This window comes from Cygnus olor, chromosome 7 (genome assembly GCF_009769625.2).
Source record: "Cygnus olor isolate bCygOlo1 chromosome 7, bCygOlo1.pri.v2, whole genome shotgun sequence".
In the NCBI taxonomy this organism is placed as follows: domain Eukaryota; kingdom Metazoa; phylum Chordata; class Aves; order Anseriformes; family Anatidae; genus Cygnus; species Cygnus olor.
Window position 1 is genome coordinate 35751113 of NC_049175.1, and position 22298 is coordinate 35773410.

At 43.0% G+C, this 22298-nt stretch overlaps 1 protein-coding gene and 1 long non-coding RNA gene across 4 annotated transcripts in view; one reads left to right on the plus strand and one right to left on the minus strand.

The window, feature by feature from the left end:
* Window positions 1–22298, plus strand: part of LOC121072875 — a 42446-nt gene that overhangs the window by 15668 nt on the left and 4480 nt on the right. For all 3 annotated transcript variants that reach the window (XR_005821421.1, XR_005821419.1, XR_005821420.1), the window contains one exon: window positions 18144–18352. This is a non-coding gene — a long non-coding RNA (uncharacterized LOC121072875). The remainder of the gene's footprint in view (window positions 1–18143; window positions 18353–22298) is intronic.
* Window positions 11046–21537, minus strand: CLRN3 (clarin 3). The gene is made up of 3 exons (XM_040563063.1): window positions 19536–21537; window positions 13649–13828; window positions 11046–11373 (listed from the first exon to the last, which is right to left on the minus strand). The coding sequence occupies exons 1-3, from the start codon at window positions 19762–19764 to the stop codon at window positions 11099–11101; spliced, it is 684 nt and encodes a 227-aa protein (XP_040418997.1). The 5' UTR covers window positions 19765–21537; the 3' UTR covers window positions 11046–11098.

Consider the following 22298-nt stretch of genomic DNA (forward strand, 5'->3'; position numbering starts at 1 on the left):
CCTCTGGTCCACCCTCCCCACACAGGGGATGGGAACACAACCCCAGCAATACTGGGGTTTTTCATTTTACACTGCAAACCCCAAAGTGTTGACATCAGACAGAAGTGAGGGGTAAGCGGGGAATGTATAAGAAGGCAGTTGGTGCTGAGCAGGGAGGGGATTTTTCCTGCTGGTGAGAGAGGATAGCAGGAAGAACACGTGTATTACGGGCACTGCCTCTGTTGTCTTGCACATACGGGAAGGTACCCAGGTGTAAAGTGATGAGGAAAGCATGGGAACAGGATCTGCTGCTTTCCAGAGTCCAAAGTCTCTGGAAGATATTGCATCTACTTAAATAGTTTTTCAGGTTCTTCAAAGAAACTGTGGTCTGTAAGATGAACATCTAAACAAATTGTTTGAAACTAAAGAAAACTGCCCAAGTTCTAGAAACATCAGGGAAAAAAATAATACTAATTTTCAAAACCCCAAACAAACAAAAAGCCCCCCCACCTTCTTCCCCCTTGAGGCCGCTGTGGAAAATGAGGCTGTTTTGGTTTTCTACATTTTGTGCATGCAGATTACTAGTTGCTCCAGACTCTTCCACACATGCTGAAAATGCTGAAAGTCCATGTCTGTGAATGTCCTCTCTTTCAAAGCAGGTCTAGGCTGGAACAACTTGTATTCTGCAAGTGTATTATGGACATAAATGTGTGATGATAACCTGGCAAGAGAAAGCAGCTATTGGTAATATGGTCACGGCATACAAATCAGGACAAATGCATCCTGTGATGTGTTCTGATGAATTCAGTGCTGAATTTACAGGCTATAATTGCCTGGCTCAGTTCAATAAGCTTGTGGATCCAGTATTTGGAACCACTGATGTGACTGCCTATGAGTATAATATGGTTATAACCTGGACTGTGGTTTTCAAGTGTTCAACCTTAACGCTGGAAGTTTTGCACCACTTTACAGAGTAGCGATCGCATCTGATGCTCCTGTGTTTCCAGGACCTTGACCAGAGCCTTAACTACAAGCTCTTTGTCTCTGATTTAGACATCAGAGCAGAGACATCTCCACATTCTAAAAGGTAAAAATCATGTGTGTAAAACTGAAAGAAAACTAAGCCCATATCTTGAACTCTCCAATAGAGGAGCATCTGTGAAGTTCCAGACTTAGTCACCTACTGGGAAGAGGAGATTTGTTTCTTACAAATGAGTCATCTCTCTCATGCTGAGAAAGAATAGAAGATATGCAGGTTTCAATCTTTGTCACTCAACACTGTAATCTGTTTTATTTTACAACTGCAAAGGCTTGACTTGCAACAATTTGGTAGTTGTATAGCAATACGTTGTCCTTTTCCCGCTACAGCCTTGTCATTGGCTATGTTTCAGAACTGTAAAAAGAGGTAGAAACCGCCTCTACAAGAGCAAATACTGACAGATCGATGTTTATGTATTAGCTTCATAGCTATGCATAAAAACAGTTGTCATGACTGGGCTGTAGAAAAATGAGTAAGTTGCAAAACTGAGAAGTAGAGGGTGTTTGTAGCTTGTTTTCTCGAAGTGATGTAAAATAGGGAAAATTAATAATTATTGGGAGAATCAGCATTAAGTCTGTAGCTTGCCTGTAGCAGAAAATAAACATTTTTAACTAATTGTACAAGCAGAATATTCTCTTGATTTTGCTGCTAAGTTCTGGTGCAACGCCTCTGCTGGCTATTTTCAAAATTCACGCCTTTTTTTGGGGTGCAGTCCCAGGGCTCCTACAAGGGTGGGCTACGGTGTCTGCAAACACCTTCTGCCCAGGTATTCCTGAGCTATAATGCAGGCAAAATTTAATATGACAGCATGTCCTGAAGAGCTCATCTGAGCTTCATGTGGATCACCTCTGAGCGTGGTCATCCTGTGATCTTCTAAACGTATAAGTCTACTAACAAATAAGTCTTCTAAACAATAAGTCTAATGTATTAGTGTTGGCTAATAGTAATGTATTTACAATATCTAGTTCTGATAACAGTAGTTATATGCAAGTATTACTGAAAGTCTTGACTATGGTTAATTTGCAATGCCCATAACTTTGAGGTTTTCTAAACATGGCACAGCTATAATCAATTTACTTATTGCTGTGCTTAAGTTCTTGAGCATTTTTATTCAGTAGTGTATCAGTGTTGCAGTAACAATTTGACGTGTGCAAAGTGCTTGATTTTCAGTACTGTTAGATGACTTTAATGTAGGTTTTAAAGTAGCTCCCTCCCTCCCCAACACACACACACACACACAGAGAGAGATGCACAAATGCTCTCAAGAACTTGGTAGTTAAAGAAAAAACTGCTCTTGGGTCTCTCTAATCCATGTTATTTTTAAGTGGAGGTGGGGAAAGGAAGATAAGATTAGTGAGGATATCTTGATCCCTGTCACTTTTTGCTTGCAGGGTAAACATTAAGAGACCCATGTTATCGTCATGTTAATTTGTTCACAACTTCATTCAAAGCCCGCTAAGGACAATGAAAGTTCCTATTCTTTCCTATTTCCAATTGCTTTATATAAAATCAGCAGAACTCTTTTCCCCAGCCAGACCCAGCAGCTCCCCCTGGGAAAGGAAGACTTCAGCCACTGCTTTAATGTGTTTGTGTCACAAAGAATAAAGTCACAGATTTGGGAAGAGGCCTTTTTGAAAAGGCGGTTCAAAGTGCTAGCAGGTGTGAGTAGTGGAGCTATGGCAGTGCTGAGGCTAATGTGGTGGTGGGAGGCTCCCACCAGGACAGGGGCCATTAGAGGGGCACCCCTGCCCCCCCCCCCCCCCCCGTGCCCTGTGTCATCCATGTGTGTTGCTGACCCCACAGCTCATTCAGGCACCAAAGCAGACTGAGAATGAGGTCCTGGTGCTTGTCTCTAGCCCCCTTAGCAGAACAAATCCAGGTTTTAACTTCTCTGGGCGTACTCCCTACCTGGGAACTGCTGGTGAAGCCACCAGCTGGCATTGATCTTCAGCTTTGGCTGCAAGAACGTTTCCTATCTGTCCCATGAGATAGTGTGTTGGGCCTTGCTCATAAGGGGACAGGCTTCCAGATTTTACACCATTTACACCTAGACTTTACACCACGTCTAGACTTTTGGTCCTATACTTTACTCTGTTTTCCACTTAGTGCTCCAGCCTACACCAGTAGGGTGTCTAAACGTGGGCATGGGTTGTGGTTGTCAGCCCCAGCTGGCAGCTTGTGCACTGGTACAGCACCGTGGTGCTGGGCTGGAGGCCCAGCCAGCCCCGCTGCACGCCTGCTGCCTTAGTCACCGGTCAGGCAAGAATGCTTTCCAACCCTCGTTGCCTTTCTCTGAACCTGTTCCAGTAATGCATCCTTTCTCTTTTTTGAGAGGGAGCATATCTAACCTGTACATGTAGTCTATGCTAGCTGGGAAACTGCTGTCAAAAGCCACTGTTAAAACAGTTTCTGCTGAAGCATTTGGCAGTGGTGCAATGAAGAAATTCACCAGATTTACTAAATTTTTGGGGGGGGGAGGTGTGATGAAATACGAACCCATGATTTCTTGGCACATTACATTAAATGCTTTTGTTTTCTCCTTGCCAATGGCATTTCATAAATGGAGTCTTTAGATGGAGAAGGAAGGCCAGAAACTGCACATAAGTAGAGCATGGGCAGGAGAAGGCAATGTGTATGTTAAACCCCAAAGACCTTAGGAAATTAAGCTGTAGTTTTGTTATAATTAGTGATTTTCTTTGAAGCTCCTATAATTAGGATATCATCCATCTTTGAGTGGTTTTATTAGCAGTGACAGTTACCTTGGGGCTGTAGACAGACTGAGCACCAGCACATTGATGTACTGCCCTGATCCGCAGTAGTCGGTGTTTCCTGTCACTTTGGGTTCTCTGCACTGAATGACACTTCTCAAATAGTAACTTCTCAAATAGTCCCACCAGACAGATGGGAGCACTGGGAGATGAGCAATGGAAGGCGAATCTGATCCTTAACATGAAAAAATGTGCATGAAAATAAATGGTCCAAATACTGTTTAGAGTTGGTTTGATCACCACTGCAGGGTTTCCAACACTGAAAGGAGAAGGGACAGCACATATTTTGCTGCAGAAGTGCTGCTCTGCAGAGACCACTCAAATCCTCAGCACCTGGGGAAGCGTAGGCACCCCAGGATATTTTTATTTTTTGAATAAGGAATACTTGACTTAAATGTAACAGTAGTTAAACCACATTTTTAAGTATATCAAAACAGTGTTGAAAAATTACCTCAAATATGTTTTAGGGTAAATTTTTCCTTTAAATACTTCACAAAAAATATGTATGATGTGAAAAATATATACACACAGCATGTCTAATCGTTAGCAAAATCCATCAGAATTCTGGAGTTGGTCAGAAAAGTTAGAAAAATTTAAAATTATAACTTTTTTTTTTAAGTTGGCCTTTTAATCACATGCAAAACCAAAACAAAGAACAGGGGCTAAGGGCTGGCCATCTTTCCCACTCATAATCTTGTGATTTGGGGTAGTTTCAGAAAAGTTCTAAAAAAAATTGGAAATTAAACATCCTTGATTTTTTTCTAATCCAAGAAAAGCAGATATTTCTTCATCAGAAAGGTTTACTTCATCACTAGAAAGTGCATGCAAGTGGCAGCATAATACAACTCCACTATGCATAATTTTCTTAAAAGTCTAAGATGAGGAAGGGGAGAGCCACCCCACCTGTGGTCATGGATGTCTTCTCTTCCCTATACCCACAAGGTAACTATAAGTATTTGGAAAATAGTTTTGAGCAATATTGTTTTATTCTTATTTAGGACGCTGTCAAGAAATATAAATGAACATTCTCTTGGCAATCTCTGCAAAACACTATTTTTAACCATAGTTTGAGGACTGGGACCGTATGAAATCCTATTTTCTCTTTGACTCTATATTTCCAACCATCATTAATCAATAGCTTTGTTAGCTCTGCAGAATTCACACTATCAGCTCTGATTGAGAGGCTTTGTATTGCTTCCCAGGCTCATGTGCATCGTTGTTTGTTGTCTTGTTGTTTTTTTTTTGGTTGTTTTGGTAATTATCTCTTCTAATATCGGTAGGTAGCCAAGAAAACTTTTTCCAGGGGTCCTGTATATGCAAGCCATCAGTCTATGCTATACCTGTTGTGATTGTTTCCAGGGTGCCTGCAGATCTGTGGGGTGGTTGAGCAGAGCACCTAAAACCAATGTGCCATTTGGGGAACGCTTTCCTGTTGTTTTCTTGTCTCGGAGTGTACATGTGAAATGTACACACAAAGACAAAAACAAAGCAGAAAGGGGGAAAAAAAAAGGCAGGTATTTCCTCCTCGGAAGGAGGCTGCTGCCCTCTCATGGTTTCCGAGGCGAAGAGCGGGGAAGGTCCTCGGTGGGCAGCTGAGGGCAGCCCCCGGTCCCCTGCCAAAGGTCTCCTGCAAGGCACAGGAGCAGAGCCCAGCTGCCTGAGAGGACAGGCTGGACAGGAAAAGATAACTCTCTGTGTCCGGGATTATTGCAGAGAATGCTGTTTTTGTGGGCTTCGTTTCCCTTGCTTTTCAGACCCTTTTCCTATAAGAGAAGTTGGTTGTTTTTTTTTTTGGCATAAATTGCAGAATTTGAATGGTAATATTTAAAAGTATGAGCTCTGCGATGGTCAACTATATTATTTCTGGCACATCTGGGGATTAGGATATTTAGAATAAAAGCTTGTAAATATGTGGCTGTGTTTTGATGGGCTGTTGTATACCCACTCAGTCATTTATGGTGCCCATCTCAAAGGAGAACTGTGTGTTAGCTGAGATGCGTATCGAGATAAAAATCTCAGTGTAAGTGTAACATGCTCGTATCATGGAAAAGTACCACAGCTGCTGCTTAGTGCTGTCCAGTGATATGTATCTTTTGGCAGAAATTAGGTGTGTTGCAGGGGGAGAGGCACCCTTCATGCTGCGTGCAGCTAGAAGTCTGTGACTCTGATGTGGAATAATGACAAATCTAGATTAGACTACTTTACCCAGTATAGACAGCTCATGTGTCTGTTCACACTAATTTTGGGTGATGATTCCTTTAAAAAAAAAAAATGCATATTACCAGCAGGCCTGTGGTTTGGTGCAGTTTGACCACTGCAGATGTGCAGCTCCAGCAGCGTCCTGGTGATGCTGGGAGGCTCACTCCCCTAACAGTGTGTGTCAGGACTGCTCGTAGAAATGTTTGTCACCACCACATACAGCCTGTCGCCTAGAAAAGTGAGTTCCTTGCCATGTCTGTGTTCGAGGATTTGCAGTTTGTTCATCACAGCCCCCAAAGCAGTGGGCAGCTGGCTGGGCTCTGCTGGGAGCCGTGCCCCTCGTGGGGAGCGCTGCGAAGGGCAGGAAGGTCTCAGTCTCACTGCCTGTCCAGAGCCTGTTTTTAAGCAGGTTTCCTTCCTTTGAGCTGTGTTTCGACGCTGATCTCATTTTGAAAAGGTCTCTGTTACCCACCTGAGGTGCTTGCACCTGCCAGGTCCTTCCTCCTGTCCCCAGCACTGCTGCGCTGTGATGCGAGGGGTGCCACAGTGTCCTCCCCGAAGGATAACTTGAGAGGCCCTCATCAAAGGTGTAATGCTGATCAAGAGTGCTTTTAAAAGGTAAAGGAGCAGAGAGGAGAGCTGATCTCGAAGCACTGATGGAAAAAAAAAAAAATCCAGAAAAAGGACACTTAAATTTGATCCAGGTAAAAGATTTGTGTCCTTGCAGTATGTATCCCACGAGGGGATTTCTCTGGGGTTTCTGCAGCAGAGCGCCCCTCCAGAGGGACTTCACACCCCGCCAGGCACTGCAACCTGGTGTTTGATATGTGTTACCACAAGGATAAAATGCTTGTATCAGTGTCAGTCTAAAGCTCTCCTGTATGTTTTCATGCAAAAATGCTTTGAGCTGGCCTATGTTTGAGAAGCTGTCACAGAGACTTCCCTCGGAGAAGGGATGCTCAGAGGAAAAGCTGTGGTCGTGTGCTTTGCCCCCTGTCACTTTGGCAAAAGCCAACATCCCTGGGGCACGCTGCTGCTCGTCCTGTGCTGGCTTCAGGCTCCTCTGTCCAGACCTGCTGTACGGCCCCAGGGCTGGGGGAGAGATTTATTTTTAATTCTCTGATATTTCTATAATAAAAATCATTACCGCGTCGGCGATGCTGCGCTTGATTTAGAACATTGATTGTTAATTCTGGCAGCTCTCCCACGAGCAGAGATTTTTAAATAGCGTGAGCCGGATGACTCTTTAGCAGAATTGCTCCTGGGGGACAGGAATTGGTTTTATTGACTGAGCTGCTTTGCCTGTGGCTAACAGCAAAGCCGTGCTGGCTCTTTTTTTCTATAATTGTGAAGTTAACTAGCTTCTGCCATGTTGTCAAGTAGATATTCCGACATCAAAAATTATTACGTTTGCCTGCTGTGAGGTTTGTGGTGTGTGCTGTTAAATGTTTTCAGCTGCTGCTAATCATTAAGGTAACTGACAATTTACTGGGTATCGTGGATCTTCCACGTTTTCAAAGGAAAAGCTGCTGCTTTTCAGCATTTCTGCAGTTGCTGAGCTTGGTGCAACTGTTATGCAAGTTGAAACTTTTCAAGTGAACCACAGAGCTAAAACAGATCTCGGGTAAATAGGAAACAGCCTCTGAAGTGGGAACTCCTGACCAGATAACGTTGTATCTGGCTATTTTGATACCTGTTAGGTGTTTTGGTTGTGACCACTGTAGCAGAAGCACCCGGGTGACTCATTTAGCCACTGCTACTGCACGGACATGAGGGTATCAGAGTATCTGGTGGGGATGGAGGGGCAAGGGGCTGCTGTGGATTTCTGCTTGGGCACATAAAGAAGGCAAAGGGACCTGCTATGCCTGTCAGAGGAGGGGCAGAGGCCTCGCTGGATGCTCCTCGCCTCCTTCCTCTCCAGCTGCCATGCTCCTGGCACGGCTTCCATGAGCTGCGGTGGGTCGCAGGATCCCGCTGGTGGCAGGCGTGGTGCTGGGTGTGCCTGGCATTGTGCTCAGCACCACCCGGAGCCCTGCCCAGCCCCATCCCTGAGCCTTTCCAGGGCCTGGCCAGACACTGCTCCTGGCCTCAACTGCTGGTGAGTGATGAATGGGTAAAATTACCCTGGTTTTAGATAAGATGGGAGCTTGATTTTTTTTTTTTCTTTCAGGAGTGCATCAAGCTGACAGTGCAAGCTTTTTGCCTTTTTTTTTTTTTTTTTTACCTAAGGGTAAACTGTCAGGATTTGTTCTCATTAGGAGGAGAAATGCGCTGAATGCAGCTCCATTCATTTCAAAGGCTGGCTGGGTGGCAGGAGCCAGACCAGTTCCTTTCTGATATCCTAAAAGCAAAACACGAGGTTGGTTTGTTGCATTCTTTTTTCTTTTTCTTTCCTTTATCTGGTAGCAGTGGGCTGTAAGGACATGCATAATCTCCTCTTACTAAACTCTGATGCAGGAAGTGGATACCTAAGCTGTTTGACTTCTTGCTTTTTCCTCACGAGTATGTGTGCTGAGGGTCAGTCCTCCATGCAGAGCTGTGTGCTCTGCTCTCTTCTCACAAGCAACTTTATTCCCAAGGGCTCATATTTTGTAATTTATCTTGGAGCAGGTGCTTTCAAATCCAGGCAGTTTACCCAACAGCTGACATTTGTGGCCTCTTTAGAAACAGGAGCACTTCTCCTCATGCCTCAGCATCCTGCACAGCCCCCATTCAGCCCAGCACCTCACTGCTGCCTTACAGGGTTGTCAGTGCATCTCTGGGGAAACAGAAAGAAGTTTGCAGTGCTTTTCTGCATCCATCACCTGCTGCCTCTTGCAGCTGTGCTGGGTGAGCTCACCTGTGCTGTGACCCGCATGGTTTGTGCCTCCTCCTCAGCACCAAGTTCAAGCAGGCACCCAGAAATGGGAACGCTTGCTAAAAGAATCACTTCTGGTTTCCCATTTCTTCCATTGCGGACAGCACCTCAGTATGACAGAAGCACCGAAGCAATGGTGAGCCACTCCTCGTCAGAGCAGGAGCCTCCTCCCCTCCGACACTACTCTGCTACAACTTCATTTCTCTCCAAGCCAGTGCCTGATACGAGCGTAGTTGTGCTGCGTGATGGATGCTGGCGTAGCGCAACGGTGACAGATGGGTGCTGGAACTGTGTGAAAATTTTTGCAGCCAAAGCAAAACTGGCAAATGTTTGACTTCCCGCCAGTTTAGCTCGCGGGTGCAAAATATCTGAGGTTTTAACTGAAATGTTTACAGCAGTGAAAAGCAGTTCTAGGCCTGGTTCTTGTCAGCAGTGGAGAGGAGATAACATCGCTTATTGCATTGACCCATCCCACTCCTCGAGTCTTAGAAACCCTCTTTTATACCCCCGCCACTCTGCCTCATCTTACTTTTAGTCAAATGCTTACAAAACAGACACTCTGCTTTGATTCCTTTGAAAGAGCACAGCTGCAAAAAGTATACGGCACTTTAATCCTGAAGCTTTATTTTTTGACATAAATAGTGAGAAGTCGCCTCTTGTATCTTCTCGTACTCTCGTCAGAGATGCTATTTTTTCCTTTATGAATATCTCTTGCATCATAGGACAGACACCAAGCGTGACTGTGAAAATGCTATTGTAAAGGAAAAAGGTGCAATAAAAACTTGTTCTTGTAGCTGCAGAGGTATGGAGCAAAGGAGCAGAAGGCGCTGACTGCTCTGCACTGTGCTCATCTCCAGGAACATGTGTGCTGAGAGTGATTTCACCCGGCAGTGTGCTCCCTGTGTCCCTGCCCAGGGAAAGGTCGCTCTCGTCTGCTAAATTTCCTTTGGCATAGATTGGAGTGCACCCCTCCTGCGTAGCTCTGCTGTTATGTATGGTTGTGTAGGCATTATATACCAGTTACGCTGTACATAGGGATGAGAAAGTTGTCCATAAATCACTAATAAAGCCCATTATTTGGCATTTCCATGGGGGCAAAATGACAGCCTAACACAGCTTGTGGGAGAGCAGCCAGCCCCACCCAACGCAGGTGCGGCTTTATGGGACTTTATGGTTGTGTTATCAAATGTCTATGAATAGACTGCAATCAGGTTCTGCTAAGGTTTCTATAGACGAAGAACTTAGATACAGGGCTGCTCTGCTGTCTTGTTTAGGCTGTTGCCAGTCCTCTCACTACTGCAGCTCTGTGCCTCCCCAGCTGGGCTCTGAGCGAGCTGAGCCTGGCCAGGGGTCGGTGCCGCACCCCTGTGGGGTTTGGTGTGCAGTGACTGGTGGTGAACAGGCTTGTCCAGGTGGAAAGGGGGCTGCAAGCCCACCCCTGTTTGCCAGGAAAGTGTAGTAAGGACTGCAGGAGAAGGTCCTGGAGCAGGGAATGGATAGCAGCAAGAATTGCAGGCTGGATGAAGCACCAATACTGTGTGAGCACTTATCTCCAGCATTCCTCATTCGCGCTGCTTCTGCCCCTGAGGTCCCAGAGAGCAAACGCAATCCAGTCTCTTTGATCTTCACCTTTGGACCCAAAGGGCGAAGCAGAGCTGCATTCACAACGCACTGGTGTTGGTGCAGCCAAGGCAGTCAGGGCAGCTCTGTCCTGTGGCCCGGAAGATCCCAAAAGCAGGAGGTGGGAAGACCCGCTCCGTGCTGTGCGGCAGCAGGGCTGGCACAAACGTGGCTTTCAGACAGGCAGAGGCAGCACATGAAGAAGCGAGCTGCCCCCAAGCCCTCATGCTGCGGCTCTCCAGGGCTGGCCATGGCTGCAAAGGCCCCTCAGGCTTGCAGTGGCCGGCAGCTCTTCGTGCCGCTGCCCCTTCCCCTCTAGAGGTGCATTTGCAGCGATCCCTCCAGCAAAATTAAAAAATAAAAATAAAAAAAATCCCTGTATGGTGCCTCAAGTCCCAGCCCGATGGCTGACGCTGGCATCAGGCATTTCTGGTGTTTCTGCTCGGGGTGTCTAGGCAGCATGTTTGCTTATAACGTCTAACATTGTAAGGTATAATCAATCTGCTTTGAAGGTGCAACTGGCTATTTTGTTAATTGAGCTATACACATACCTTCAATTTGTACATAAATTATTGGTCGTGATTGTCCACATTAAATAGTCAGACTTTCTTTTACACCCTCTTTTCAGTGATATCCTTAGAAGAGAATGACGTCTTTTGATGCATTTTCAATTGGTCTTTCCTGTTCTTTCTTCTTAGAATACCTTGCGCAGCTGTAGAAACAAATGATGACTATAGTACCACAGCTAAAAAGAATGTGAAGCAGCAGGATCCAGTAGGAATAATCGTAATTGTGTTTAGATTTGATATGATTTGATTGAATAGAAGCACATTTGGTGGCCAGCTCTACAGACAGGTCGTTGCCTTGTACGTTCACGGCAAAAAGTATCATGACCACAAGCGTGAAGAACCCTAGAAAATATAAATGCAAATGTTAGAGGTGGAAATGTAATATTATTTGTGTTATAAATATTTGTATTAAGTACCTATATAAATTGCTACTTGGAAGGATTCAACTTAAGTTGGTTAGAATGTCAGGACTAGAACAAATGAGAGTAATATTTTCTGTTAATAAAACCTGAGAGCATTTAAAGAACTTTTGTACCATCTAGTAGGGTGGATGTTTTGACATTGGAAACTATCTTCTGCTAAAATGAATGGATTCTTATTGACTATCTTTAGATAAGGCTATGTAAAGTCCTTTTTTTTTTTTCCCCCATTGCATTTGGTGCTGATGCATATAATATATTCACCCCTTGGGTGATTTGCAGGTTGCCTACTTGATATGAATGCAAATTCATGGAATATGTGGTATAACAACTGGATAAGACCTTGAGTAACCTGGCCTGAGTTCAGTGTTGACACAGCTTTGAGCAAGAGCTTAGACTTGGAGACTTGAGGTTCTTTCCTACCCAAATTATTCAACTACTGTGATGAGCCAAAATGAGATGTCTTGGATCTGTATCCATTTCCTACAGTTGCCTTAATATAGATGGAGTTCAGTTACTTTGATATACTTAGCCAAATAATGTTTTTACTTATTTGCTTTCATAGTGCTAGCAGAGGTACAATCTCTGTACACTGGTGAAAATATTTCTATTCCTTCCCTCCAGATGCACCACCCTGCCAGTTCTCCTGCTCACAGAGGTTCAGGTTTTTGCAAGGAGGACACTGGAATGTCAGGCCATCTGGTGCAAGATTAAGATTCTTCTAGATACATATCAAATGATGCGTGATTTTTCAAAAAAATATGCCCACGGTAGGATACACTTCCAGGTCATTGCACTTGGAGGGCTGTAAAAAGTAACCACAATCCTCAATGTGTGGGTTTACTTTCTCACTAATATTTCGTTTGGCAAGCTCTTTCATTTCAGGTCAATTCTTGCAGATCCACGCTACGTAATGGTAGCTGGGCCTTTTTCTGCAATGAGACACCAATCTGGTTGTCCCAAAAGTTGAGTAATGGTGTAATTTAGGCTTTTGCTCTTTTTTTTTTTAACTGTTTCAAGACATCCCCAGCTGGTCCAGCATCGATATTTATATGCTTGCTGCATTAGTCACAGCTGGAGTAGGGTGGCTTTCACACCTGTACTTGCTACAATTAAGGCTGTTCTTATCCCTGAATATGATTCCCTTTTCCCTGAGGTCAGATTCTGGCCAAGGCAGAGCGCTGAGGGCTTTGGGGACCAGCGCGTGGTGCGCAACCCAGCTGCCGAGCTGTCTGCAGGTGAGGTGGGCACGCAGACCTGGAGCGTGCCTGAGGGACCTGTGCTGAAGGACCCCATAATCAGATGTCTTAAAAGGATTTTTTCCTCAGTGCTAACCTAGTATTAGAGGAAAGCGTAATCCTCTCGAGACAAATCGAGTGTGAGAGCTGCAGTCATTACCGTGGCAAGATGAAGAGTGTAGCAAGGTGCATTAGGAGAAGCCAGATGCAAGCCTGCTGGTTGAATGAGAGCCTGCACCTCCAGGGAGCTGTTTGGCAGAGTTCATGGCTCTGACAGCTCAGCATCTCTACCATTTTTTCTGCTTAGGGAATGTTAAAACTTATTTTGATCTCTGCAAGTGTTTTTAGAGAGGGAGATAAATTTTGCCGTGACTCTGCCCTTCTAACCACCTCCCCTTTGATGTTAATGCTGGTTTAGATGTGTTTGATTCAACACATTTTTCAGAAGTGAAGCTATTATCCATCCCACAGATTAGACCTTAGAGGCCTAATTTGGAATGCAGGTAACCCAGGAACAGTTACGCTATAAATACCATAAAACAGTGGCATAGAGTCTTTAAGAGGTTACAAATTCCACGTAGTCACATACGTGGACACAATTCTGTTCTGGCTTAACATTGTGTTTGTCAGCTTACTCTGTTCTCCTTGACGCGCATCGTGTTTGCAATGATGTGACACCCCAACAGGTGCAGTAGCATCACCTCATGCATTTTGCTACCAGTGAATCCAGCTTCCTGCTGGCTGATACCATCGCTTACAGTAATGCTATTTTACCAGTATGTAAAATATAGCTTTAAGATAACCCAGCAGATATGGTTAAAAAACAAAACCAGCTGAACAGAACACATTTTCAAGTGTTTCTTTTTTTAAATATATATTTCTTAACCTTGGAATCAATGAGGATATAGTATTAATCTGTAGAGCATGCAGAAAGTGTTCAATACAGGACACGTTACTCACCGCCTATGGCGTTCCAGGTATAGACTCCAATGGGTCCCAGAAACGTCTGGTAGGGATTGCTCACAGCGTTGGTGAATGTAAACCCTGAGCTCAGAAGGGAGCTCAGTAAACTGAGGACCAGAAGCACGATAATCGTGATGTTGATGCCTTTCGTTCTGGTGCTGTTCAGCGTTTCTGCAACTGAAAGAGAGCGGCTCAGTGGTGGGTGCCCAGCCTCACCAAGGGGAGGACAGATTCAGTGCCTGGGGTGTTTAAATGTGCCCAGCAAGCTAAGGGTTTACTGCTACATAGCTGGTTGTAATTAAAAACTAATAAGCAGAGAAGTGGCTGAGCTGTAGAGACCCAGCTGTAGCAGGAGCAGTAGGTTTGGCACAGTGCATGAACCCAAAGCTGCAGTGGGGTGAAGGTATCTTCATCTGAAATAAGTGCATCTGCTAATCCTGCTGGCACACAAACTTCATGGGCAGTGGGCTGGGTAGCAAACTTCTCTTCCCTAATATTTCTGAGAATATTTCATCTTGACAAAGCTTGACAGAAATTTTATGGTAAGCCTGATGAGGAAACTAGCTGTTCCTGCCCATCATCCCCCAGGTGTCTGGTGACTTCTACAAATGCCTGATTTAAAACTTGGCTCTAACTGTAGATTATTTCCTTTTAATGTAGCAGCAGTCCCCTCAAGTGGAATAAATCTGACAAATGGAACAGCTTCTACAAGTCCAGTAAAGCTGTTAGCTTGGCAGGGTCAGGTGTGTTTGTAGGACAAATGTGCCTGAGCGTGGCCGCCCGTGGATGGATGAGGTATGGCTGGCCATTGAGCTGCTCTTCATACCCCGGCTGGATCTGTCTCTTGCCATGCCCCACAGAAAATAAATGGGTGGGGAGAATGCCTCCTTGATTCTTTTTTTTTTTTTTAAAAAAGAGCAGCTCCTGCCTTTTGTTATCTGTGGAGGACGGGCGCATCCAGGGCCCTGCTCCCCCACGAGGGTGAAGAGAAGCTGCTGCACACCTTAGCATCGAGCATCCTGGCTCCTCTGCCTCGTGCTGCAGCTTGTTGCACTTTCCATGTGCAGGCTGTTCCAGGGCAGTTTCTGTATTTGTATGCATGGCTGGCCATAGGCACGCAGCACGTACAGTCGTCACTCCCTCCAGGACTGTAACCGTTTTTATTGTTTTTGCCTAAATCCTCCTAGTTATTTGGTATGCTGCTGATAATAAGGGACACAAATATGGGTGCAATATACTCAAAGTGTAATTGCAGTATAGCTGCATTGAAATATATTATTTTCCTTTCAATTTAAAGATTGAATAGGCATCTATAATGTGCCTGTGGCTGCCTTAACCTATAACAAGTTTGACATCAGTGTTTTCATGCTCTATTCAAAAGGCATTGTGATAGGCAGCCATGTACAGGAAAACTTCCCTTCTATGCTGCTTTTAATACAAAGCCTTTACTGCAGTATTCATCTAGCATATAAATTGGAGAAATCATAGCAGCGAAAATAACAAAAACATAACAAGCACATAAAAAGAAAATAAATACTCAGAACAAAAAGAAGAGCTATTGGAAATAAATTAAAAGGAGAGCTTCTATCTCATTTACCATTTTATTCTTAGAAGTTAATTTCTGTTTGAGCAAATGGCAGGTAAGGATGTGTTATGGAAATCAGATGCAAATTTAAGCAATTCTCCTAGAAGAATAGGAAAGAGGCATTCAGGGGACATCACTCAATTAAATGGAGGTGAGCACAACACCAGCTGCACCGTGTGCTTGTGCTGAAGCAGCCTCACTGCTGGGGTATTGCCTACCTCAAGGAATAGGTCTGGAGCTGAACCAGGCAGGTGTGGATAATTTCCCTCTGGCAGCCTCACTTAATTTTATCACTCAGAACATCTCCAGAGTTGACTGGCTACATCTATGGCACCCCCTCATTGATCTCATTCATCCCTGACAATGAGCTGCAATTTAAGAGATGTAATTTTGCCAGATTCCACTTGTTGCAGGCATGCTTGCAACAGCTCAGGACTTCTAAAGGTTTTAAATAAAATGTTGTTTTTGTGGTGGCAGATTTTTTTCGAAATAAAACGAACTAGAGGACTCTACAGTAGTTGATCTACTTGAATGTGATCTATAATAACCCACAACTGGATAACCTTTGCATGAGTGCAAAATAACCTAATTCCAGAATGAAAGCAGAGATTTTTGCCTCAACCATCTCTCCTTATTTTCCTGTATCATTTTTTATTTTTTTCATCTGTAACTCTCGCGTGGTCAGATTCAATTTCCCAAGCTTTTAGTGACCTATGCGTGAATGGCTTAAAGGCTTCAAGCCAGCCTTAAAGCCTTTTTGAAGCAGTGTAAATTTGGCAGCTTTCACTGGTCTGTGATCACTTATCATACAGAATGAATTGCTCATTAAAAAAAAAAGAAAGTTTAACTTTTTTACTTTTCATGAGGTCACCTGGAGACTGATGGAAACTTTTTTTTTTAGGAGATAGAAAATGAATCGATTCCCCTCTGCTGTAGTGAATTTCCGAGACTTCCTTGGGTGCTGTTGTTTCGCTGGTTGCTGATGCCCAGCTGACCCCTGACTTGACAGGCTCCCCGGGTGTGCCGCTCCCTGCACCTTGCTCACCGTTTTTATGTGTTTGACTTGGAAATGAGCACAGCTGTAAAAGGCCTTTTGCAACCTTTTACGTGAATGGGTTGTATCTTTCGGAGACAAATGACTAGAGAGGCTAATGAAGGCTCTAAGGAGTGACGTTACTTAATAATATCTACGTTTGGCCAGATCATGCTGCTCATCCCCAGGGCCTCTGAAGCAGCTGTGTCATTTTCTTCCTCTGTTAAGATCGCTTGTGGCAGTCTGTTAAAGGGTCTGCCCTGGCCACACAGTCCAGGCACTGTATACTTGTGGAATCTGTACTCCTTTTTTTGTCTTTCATCTTTATGCTCAAAAATTTATTTTCATTGTGTGGTTTTTGAAAACAATGTTGTTGTCTTTGTTGATAATCTGCTTTCATATGGTCTTTTACTGTAGCCAACCTGGATGGTTGCTAACAAGTAGTCTAGATAGCCAACTTATCTTCTTTGAATTACTCTTCAATATTTATTTTGTGTCTTCCATTCATTCTCCTTGATTTACACCCAAATATGAAAGTGCCATCTGGAAAACACCCAGAGACCTCATCAGGGCACGCTTGCTGAGTGCCAGTTCATGCTGTGCTGTATAAGGGTGTTCATAACGCTGCCTGCTGCTGCTTGAGATGTCAGAGTGGAGAAATCATGGCAATTTGTTTTTCCATAGTACAGGCAATCCATTTACTAAAGGACATCCTACTGTCTTAGGACAACCTGGCTATTTCAATTCAAAAATAGCATGTATGCATGCAGTTCTGTGAAGTATTTCTCCTGTTTCCGGAATGCTTGGAATCCTACTTAATACAAAATGTGGCAATCATACCTAGCGTAGAGCCTAAGAATTAATTTTGAGTTTATTTTATCTTGAAGCTATGCCTGACTGAACTGGGGAAGGATGCGGGCAAATCCGCATTTAGACTACGGATGAAGCATTTCTTTCCGCAGCTGTTGAAAACAACTAGCAATTCCTGAAGCTCACTTGATTTGTTCATCTATAAATGGCTTATAAGTGAGAATTGCGATGACATTTCCTAAACGAAGAGCACAAAAAATTAAATCTGGAGAAAAAATCACCACCAACAACTGAATGCACGTAGACCATGCCAAGAATTGAATCCTTTACTGATGCTTGTTATTAACTGTGGTTAAAATATATAGGGTGCTCGTGCCCAGACCCTGGGATTTGGTGGTGTTAGTTCCTGTGCAGGGAAAGGCAAGACACGTGCCCCGAATTCCTGCCAGACTGCATCCTCGCCCTGCCATCAGCTCTGCATGGGTGGACTCCTGTTTTCACATGGCACCCTATTAAAATCAGCAAGAGCCTGCCTGCATGGAGCACAGTCTGGGGCTAGATCCAACTGGCATGAGGAGATATAATCATCTATAAACTATTTTTATAAATGTATATTTGCTTTTCTAAAAATTACTTTGATTATTCTGATATGACTGTAAATACATTGGCTCGAATGACTTGTGATTTTACATTTGTTAGGCAGTGATCTCAATATTCACTATATGCTTTACTAGGAACACTGCTATACTCAGTTTTTTCATTACAATTTGATTGTTACAATGTCAATTGGCTTGCATGGTATAGCTCTGTCACTGTGGTAATTGGGGTGCCTGTTTTACAGATACAATTTCTGTACTAAATACAGTGGGAAAGAGCTGGGAGATGGGAACCTTTCATAGGCTTAGATCTGCTGTGCTCTGGCTACATGGTTTATTCGATTGTAGTGATGGACTACATCCTACCAAAAAAAAAGAAAAAAATTCTTAAAGTACATCTCATATTTCAAAACTATCTGATATACTCTTGTAGTAAGGTTTCTTTTGACTGCCTTTTTTCACTTTCAGAGGTGTGTATGGGCATTACTGCTTTGAACCCAGTATGATAGCAAAGATATAGAAAATGGGTGCAAATCCTTGAACCTTGCAGAAGTGTCCAGGCTTATCTACCTTTGGGCTTTTTGAATACTTGCATTACCATAGACAGAGCTACTTGTGCATAAATGCAACTTTGCTGAACTGTGTGAAATCAGAATCAAGTCTGCGGTTTGTGTTTGGTATGCATCACTTCTTGTTTCTCTTTTGCTTTTTCTCATGTTTTGTTCCTCATACTAGGATTTTTATGCTTCTGTCATTACTTTCTCAAAGGTCACACTAGGTAAGCCCCCTTCTACATTTCCTCTTATTTTTTTACCTTTATTTTATTCCCGTGTAGCATCTCTCCTCCTTAGTCCCTCAATTGTTCTGTTCTCTTTGTATCTATTTAATTATTTAACCATTTTAATTTTTCTCCTTCTGGTAAGAATTTTACCACTGGGGATAAATACCAAGAACTGTAGTCGCACAAAAAAGCCGTGTTACATATCAACAAAAGATAACATTTAATTTGAATCTTTTTTTTTTTTCTGAAGTGCTATTCTAATAGCCTGGATTCAAAATCTTATCCTGGATATTTTTGGAAAGTCATGATGATGAGGAGTCACCTGAAAACTATGCCTTGGGTGGGGGAAGCAAGGCCTTATAAAAGATGACGAGCTATGTTGTATCACATACTTCATAGACTATTATTTTTAAAAAGACATGAGCAAGTATACATTTTGAAAATATTAAATGCTTCAGTTTAATAATATCACTTGGAACTGGAATGGGGTGGTCTTGAAGGAAGAAATAAAAGGAATACTTTCGTTAAAGTTTAGGTCAAACACAAGTATAAACACCATATCTGTCTAAATTAGTTTTACATGTCTAGTTCTTCTCCCTTAAGCAGTTCCTCTCAGAACCTCCTTCTATTAAAATGATGCTAATTTGATCGTAGGTGGCAAAATGTTTTAAATCAAACAATTAATTTAACATAATGAAATTTAGAGGAAACCAAATTAGGTTTGTAATCCTTTAATGAAATGCTAATAGAGTGTTGCTTTCCTATTCTTCACTTAGAGCTTCTGAAAATTAAAATCTATTTCACACGGAGTTCCTACCCTGTATTTTTTAACTTGTTTGGAGGCATAGGTTAAGGTCACAGATAATCAGAAGGTGCTATCGGCAAGAATGCTTCCGTATTTATCTGCAGTTTCAGGGTCTGATTTTACATCACTTAAATCCCTGAGCTGGTCTGTAGGTATTCCTGCGTTCCCTCGATGCGTTCCCTCCCCACGCGGGTGCAGGAAGGCCGGGCTGCTCCTACGGTGCCCCTGTGCCACCAGCCCCCCGGCCTCCATCGCCAGGCATTGCACCACTTACCTTGGAAAGTAGAGTCTGAAACCTGAACTCCGGCTTGGAAGGTCTGGGCACAGGTGCCGCTGAAAAGTCCGTAGGTGACGGTCACCGAAATGGTGCCGTTTGTTCGGGAAAAGTCGACTGTGCTGCTGATCCATCTCTGGGTTCCGAGAACGGCACAAACGATCACGAAAGATAAAACACTGGTTAAAAAAGCAGCTCCGAACATGAGTTTTTTTTCTCTGGTCGGCATTTTGGCAGACAGAAATTTTCCACGGGTTCAGGGGATTTTCTTCCTTTCGGCCCTGCTTAGCGTGAGGTTTTCTCCTTTTACTCTCTGGAATCTGCTCTGCGTGCTAGCTGAACGCTATCCTGGTAAACTTTAAGCAAACAGCAGCAGTAATAAAAATGTAAAATAATTGAACTTTGGTCTGGAGGAAAGGCGTTGCCATGGCTGCAATCAAACTCCCCTGACAAAGGCCGGGAGGGATTTGCCACCGGGGCTGCCATCAGCAGGTGACGTACTGGGCTTACTGGTGCGGCTTTGCCCCACGAGAGGCACCAAGGGCAGCCGAGCTGCTCACATCCCCGATCTCCAGAGCTCTGCTGGAGCCCAGAGAGAGCAGGTCTCCATCTCCCAGCTCTCCTGCTGCTTTCTGGCAGATTTTTATTTCCCAACAATATTTCCCTATTGTTCTTGCCTTTTCTCATGAAAGGCTGGTACCTAGTTGAGAAGCAATTTTTGCTAGCTCTATATCTAGACCACTTTGAAAGCAAGGGATAGATTCTGATTTATTATGGTGAGGATTGATAAATGTTCCTCCTCTGTCCAGATCCCCTGCTTGCTTAACAGCTCTCTTCTGAGGCCTCTTAAATACTTGATGCTCTTTGCAAAGAGTCTGGGTTGCTCCAGGCTTTTTTGGGGTAAGGAGTTTCTATGTAGTATCAACGAGTTATTTCCTAAGGAAAAGCTTTAATTCTTAATTAAATTCCATATATTTTCTCAAAATAACTATTCCCTTTTCCTTGTTTTTGCTTTTTGTTTTTGTTTGTTTGGACTCTGCTAAGTTGCAGTTAATTTCTCTAAGCATCAGTTGCTTTAAATGTGTAATGATCTTTGATTGCACTCTACCAATGGGGCTTTCAGCCTTCAGCTCTTGTTCAGCTCAGACGTGAAATATGCATTATTTGCTAGTGAGCCTAAGTGCTCTACAGGGAGGAAACAAATACCTCAAATAGGGATTCATTTCAGTGTGGGAGTGGGTATGTAAAGGAAGAAATACTGAAGGAAATCTGCTCTGGGCTACAGAGCAAGAAGGGTATTTCTGCCCAAATTGACTTACAAAAAAAAAAAAAGACACCAATGACACGATTTCAACCAGAAAATACTTTGTTTAGTAATAAGATTGAAGCTCAATTTCTAGAATTTTAAGTAAACTGGCTATTCAGTTTCCTGTTTTGTTTGTGTGAAGTGTGAAACCTGAATTAATATCTCTTGTCAGGATAAAGTAAAAATATTCTATTAGTTCTTATTTCTTTTTAATTATAACATCATTATTACATGATATTCTAAATCTGTGCTCCTGAATCACCTCAATTTTCATAAAATCATAGACTCTAACCTTTGGAAAGCAGTCTCTTTTAACAGTGCTGCTATACTAGCCTCTCGAGATGTATTCCTGAAGCTCGACTGTTTTGCATGGTAAAGATTATGAGAGATTAAAGTTTTATGAATTTGAAAAGGCAAAGAACTTCTTGGGAGGAGAAAATGTCTGTTCGGGAATCGAGTAATGCTGTAATTGTTTTAGTGTTAGGATTTTTTGTTTCAAAGGTTTAAAGCGGTAACCAGATTTGAAATCACTGCATTTTATTTCTGAGATGTATAACTGGTCTTTCATATGATACGGCCTTGTGTGTATATACCTCATTATATGGGATTTAAATGATACTTCTGATGTCATCACTTTTCTGAATTTATACATTTTGTTTATAAATCATGTATATACTTTATATATAGTCAAATTTAGCTTATGTACATAGAAGAAGTCACTCACATATATGATTAACGCACTGAAGACCAAAGGGAAGCATTTCAGCCCTCCTAAGCAAATAAGAAACAAAAGACCCGTCTCCATTTTCCTTCCAGACCTCCGGTTAAATTTTAACCTCAGAAATATGGGTAAACTTCACCAGACTGGTCACCGCTATGGGTTTGTTAACCCAGTCGTTCTCCTTGCCGTGTGGTTCCGTGCACAGGGAGGTGCTGCTGGTCCTCTCCCAGGAAACTTCTCCCATTATAAGGGAGAACCCTTATAACCATTATAAGGGTTTCTGCGTTGATTCAGCTGTGCCACTTGCCCCCTCTATGAAATACATTTAAAAAATATACATTTAACTAGTAATCTTTGTCGTGGTACTAAATTTGAGGGAAGACATTTTAAGCTGCTGCTCAGTGGTCTTCCTTTGGCAGACTCAACCAAATACAAGTGAGCTGAGTATTTATGCCTTTAAAAATGCTAAATAACAGAGACTAAGAGCTGCAGGAGATGATCTGTACTTTCTTTCCATGTAATGTTAATTATCTTTACTTTTCAGTGACTATGCTCAAATTTTTGTGGCTCAAATTGTCAAAAATCTCCTGAGGCCAGGGGATTGCCCTGCAAATAAGCCCATAATTTGCCTTTTCTTTTCTTGTTACCTTGTAGTTAACCTATCCTTTTATGATGGTACAATCGCTTGTATCTTTTCTCCTCACAGCTACCTAAAAAAACAGCGCATAACATGTAT

What these genes read in the sequence shown, in the direction of transcription:
- CLRN3 (XM_040563063.1), bottom strand. Translation starts at nt 19,764, where the DNA reads ATGCCGACCAGAGAAAAAAAACTCATGTTCGGAGCTGCTTTTTTAACC. An exon ending in TTCAGACTCTACTTTCCAAG is followed by an intron (nt 13,829 to 19,535) that starts GTAAGTGGTGCA and finishes GCTCTCTTTCAG; the next exon opens with TTGCAGAAACGCTGAACAGC. An exon ending in TACCTGGAACGCCATAGGCG is followed by an intron (nt 11,374 to 13,648) that starts GTGAGTAACGTG and finishes TATATTTTCTAG; the next exon opens with GGTTCTTCACGCTTGTGGTC.